The sequence below is a fragment of the Aphelocoma coerulescens genome, chromosome 7, assembly GCF_041296385.1.
Source record: "Aphelocoma coerulescens isolate FSJ_1873_10779 chromosome 7, UR_Acoe_1.0, whole genome shotgun sequence".
Taxonomy (NCBI): domain Eukaryota; kingdom Metazoa; phylum Chordata; class Aves; order Passeriformes; family Corvidae; genus Aphelocoma; species Aphelocoma coerulescens.
In genome coordinates, this window is record NC_091021.1 from 34,592,913 (window position 1) to 34,596,884 (window position 3,972).

A 3,972-nucleotide genomic window follows, 5' to 3' on the forward strand; every position below is an offset into this window, starting at 1 on the left:
CTGACGTGATGTGGGACTTTGCTTGGGTGTTTTTCTTTGTTAGAATTCAAAGGACAAGTTAATTGCATTTCTGTAGGTACAGCAGATTTTTCCTCGTTGTGCTAAAGGAAAGGTGGTCACTGTGCATTGGGGAGGGGAGAAGGGAAACTAAATACATGAAGTTGTGTGAGCAGTTCACCACAGCCTTGCTCTTCCCAAGTTCTTCATAATGACTGCCAGAATTTCCTTTGCATTTATGTAGGGGAAGAAGAGAAAACTCTGTACAGAAAAGAAAGTGGACAGCACAGTGCTGCTTGTTCAGCCCTCATGTTTGACTAAAGCAGCAAGGCAGGAGCACTGCACAGAGGGCACCAGGGGAGGGAAAAGGAGACAAGTTTTCTTTGCAGCACTTCTCAGAGTGGCACAGCACCAAGCTTTTAAAAGAGTACAGAGTGCCTCCCAAGGTAACAAGTTAAGATTAATTAAAGCCTAATTAATTATATTATAAATAGCTATAAAAACACTGCAAAATTAACCTATCTCTGTGTTTCTTAGAATCCAGCATTACTGGGGTTTAAGATTTTAGCCTGCTGTTTCACTAATGTCCAAAACTGAAAACATAACATGCTTATTTGCCTTTCAGAGTTACTTCTGAAAAAAATATGCAAGTTAGTAAACTGAGGGGAGATAAACAACCTCAGTGATGTACAGGCACAATTTGGAAACGACCTGGGTGATGGGTAAAAGCCCTTGGGAAACCCTCCTACCCCGTCCTTGCCGGACAGATTTAGGAGTATCCCGTGCTATTTAAAGGACTGGCATGACTCGCACTGTTAATAAGAAAAGAGCTTCGCTTACACTGCACTTCTCCCCTTTCCTCTCCTGTGCTGGCTACGTCCCGTGCCGCTGGGCTGCTGTGCCTGTGCACAGCCAACGATGCTGCTTTCACTGGAAGTTTTCCGACTTTCTGTGACCACCTCAAAATAATCTTCCAGTATCGTTGAGACCTCTCAAGCATGTCAGCTGTCGGCATCAGCCCCTGTCCCCAAGGACTGGCGTGCGGCTGGAGGAGTGGGCGGCAGCGCTGCGTGCAGCCCGGGCTGGGCTGGAGGCGTAGGGCACGGCGTGTTCATGACAGCTTCCCCTGACAGGGGACACTGTGTGTTTGGAAGTTCAAGTTTCATCATGCGACACAGGTTTAGGAGGCATCAGGATCAGGGCTTGGCTGCTGAGGTTTAACATTTCTCGCGCTAAAATAGCTGCCGCACCAGGTGCAGCCGTCTCAACAGAGGCAATGAATTTCATTTGCAAAACACCCTGAATAAACCTCTCACCGTATGAAACAAAGTGCATAGGCTTAAAAAGTAACTCTTTTAGGACTGTGCTATTTAAACGTAAACATGCAGCATGAGTGAGGCGATGTTACCCAGAGCAGTGGTACAGTCAGAGCAGGAGCGGTGAGAGACCCTCAGCCTGTTCAGAGTCCGGTTACGGCAGGACCAGTCGATGGTTTCTCTCTTTCTCGGTGCTGTTCGAGGGACAAAAACACAGGTTAGGAGGCACCAAGGACAGCACTGAACCGTTGCTTGGGTCAATCCCAAACCTGCGGGGGCCACCAATAACCACCCTCCCCAGGAGAGAGCTCCAAGAGAGGCGTGCGGAAGCCGGCCCTTACCCGCTGCCGCTGGTCGCTGAGGCAGAAGGTGCAGATGGACCGAGGCGCGGAGGCGCCTGGCGGCGAGCAGGGCTGCGGGGGCTGCGGGGGCTGAGCGGGCTGCGGGCAGGGCTGCGGGCAGGGCTGCGGGCAGGGCTGCTCGGTGGCCGCCGCCCCGTCCTGCCGGCGCTGCTGCAGCAGCAGCACGTTGGCCAGGTGCGAGATGTAGCTGGACGCCAGGCGCAGCGTCTCCACCTTGGAGAGGCGGCGGTCGGCCGGGCGGGTGGGGATGAGCCGGCGGAGGGCGCCGAAGGCCGTGTTGACGCTGTGCGTGCGGTCCCGCTCCCGCGCGTTGGCCGCCGCCCGCCGCCCGCCGCCGCCCCGCGCCCGCCGCCGCCGCCCCGCGCCCGCGGCCCCCCGCGCCTGCCCCGCGCCCGCCGCGCCCCCGCCGCCCCGCATCGCGCCCGCCGCCGCCCCGCCGCTCCATCACTTTTATGCGCGGCAGGTGCCGCATCGCCCCTGCTCGCCCCGTGTCCCGCCGGCCGCGCTTGGCGGCTGCTCTCGGCCGGGGGCCGCCGCCGCACCTGTCGCGGCCCCGGGCTCGGCAGCGGCTCCGCGGAAACCCCCCGCTCCTCCTCCTCCTCCCGCTGCCGGGGGTGGGGGGGGGAGGGCCTTGTCTGCGGCTCCCCGCGGGAACAGCGCGCCCGCGACCACCGGTGCGACCGATCCTTGGCGGCTCTCGGGGTGTACAAACCTCTGCAGTTTTTATCCGTTCTGCACCCCCGTATTCCATGTCTGTTCCAGCCGTGTGTGTGTATGTGTGTATGTATGTCACCGGATCGTTTAGTCTGGAAAATACCTCAGAGGTCATCGAGTCCAACCTTTGACCACTCATCACCTTGTCAACTAAACCGTAGCGCTGAATGCCATGTCCAGCTGTTTCTTGAACACCTCCAGGGGTGGTGATTCCGCCACCCCCTTGGGCAGCCCCTTCCAATGCTTGACAACTCTTGATGTGAGGAAATGCTTCCTGATGTCCAGCCTGAACCTGAAGGCTATGTCCTCTTGTCCCTTCACTAGTTGCCTTGGAGAAGAGGCTGACCCCCACCTGGCTACAACCTCCTTTGAGGTTATACTTTGGCTGGAGTGGGCTAATAGATCAAGCATGGAGGTGGATTTCATCACCTCCCCAGGCAACTCACATACAAATCCAATTTCTCATTCTGTTCAGAATGAGTGTCTGCCTCAACCATTTACTTATTAAAAGGTCATCATAAGCACTAATTGATTACACCTCTTTTCTTCATAAAAATTTGACATCCTGTCTGAGCTCAGAGACTCATGAAAGGTCATGGCACAGGTTTACTCAAATGAATCATCTCTACCTGATTAAGCAGCCTTGACTGACTCTTTTCTTGTGGTCCTGGAAGCTTATTTGTGGTGGAGCCTAAATATTAATCCTTCTTCCCAAATCAGGGCTGGATTAGCAGAGTCGTTTCTCTCCAATCATGGGTGCACACACTAAGGATAGGCAGCTGCTTAGACATCTTTGAGGGACTCATGCCCTCTCGAAATACAGCTGGTACCAACAGGAAGGGCTACAGCTCTTCAGTACGTTCCTCTGCTGGGATGGGAAAGTGCTGGTTTATGTTTGTTGCACTTTCCATTTGGGCAGAGATTGTAGGAAAAAAGTGGACAAACACCTGTGTCAGCCAGTTGCAGCAGTATCCTATCCTGGCCTATTAATGAGCAACACTACTTCCACAGGATTTTCCTTTATATTACTCAGTAGAAAGAAAGGAAAAGTCTTTTGATTTCCCATTGGATGATGTTTTGGAGATTTTTGTGATTTCCATAGCAAAATATTGCTGCAATAAAATCAGCTTGAGGTTGAGGTGTTTGATAGCACAGGCTGCAGAAATGCGAGGCTGGATGGGCAGGTGTGTGCCATGCTAATGATCCAAAAGAATTCCTTTGGGGTGAGAGCAGGATGTGTGGCCCTTCTTCATCAGATGCTGGGGAAAGCTGTGTTCAAAATCATACAGTTTTCCTAAATTTTGTGAATATAACCATATCCTACTCTCACAGTAGGATGTTCTGTCTGCTTAACCTTTCAAGAAGTAAATGATCTAGAAAATTCTGGAGTTGAATTTCTGTACTTGGAAGTGCTGCTTTTATGAAGTCTCCGGGTAAGCCTGCACTGCCCTCCATGTAGGTTTCTCCCTTTTAGTCACTTGCAATATTTTTAGAGTGAAATTCCTGTCCAGACAAAGTCAGAGACAAAACTCCCATTGACTTTAATGGAAGCAGGATTTCACCCTTGATATGTTCTGGTAGCT

The 3,972-nt window shown here is 52.5% G+C and overlaps 1 protein-coding gene across 1 annotated transcript; it reads right to left on the reverse strand.

The window, feature by feature from the left end:
- Window positions 1-1,456: 1,456 nt before the first annotated feature.
- LOC138113483 (transcription factor 15-like) lies at window positions 1,457-2,092 on the reverse strand. Its single transcript, XM_069021749.1, has 2 exons — window positions 1,655-2,092; window positions 1,457-1,507 (listed from the first exon to the last, which is right to left on the reverse strand). Exons 1-2 carry the CDS (start codon window positions 2,090-2,092, stop codon window positions 1,457-1,459), a joined length of 489 nt encoding a protein of 162 aa, XP_068877850.1.
- Window positions 2,093-3,972: the final 1,880 nt, after the last annotated feature.

Excerpts from the sequence above, each read along its gene's own strand:
- LOC138113483 (XM_069021749.1), bottom strand. The coding sequence starts at position 2,092 with ATGCGGGGCGGCGGGGGCGCGGCGGGCGCGGGGCAGGCGCGGGGGGCC. Across the intron at positions 1,508-1,654 it reads TCAGCGACCAGCGGCAGCGG|CACCGAGAAAGAGAGAAACC; the intron begins GTAAGGGCCGGC and ends TCCCTCGAACAG.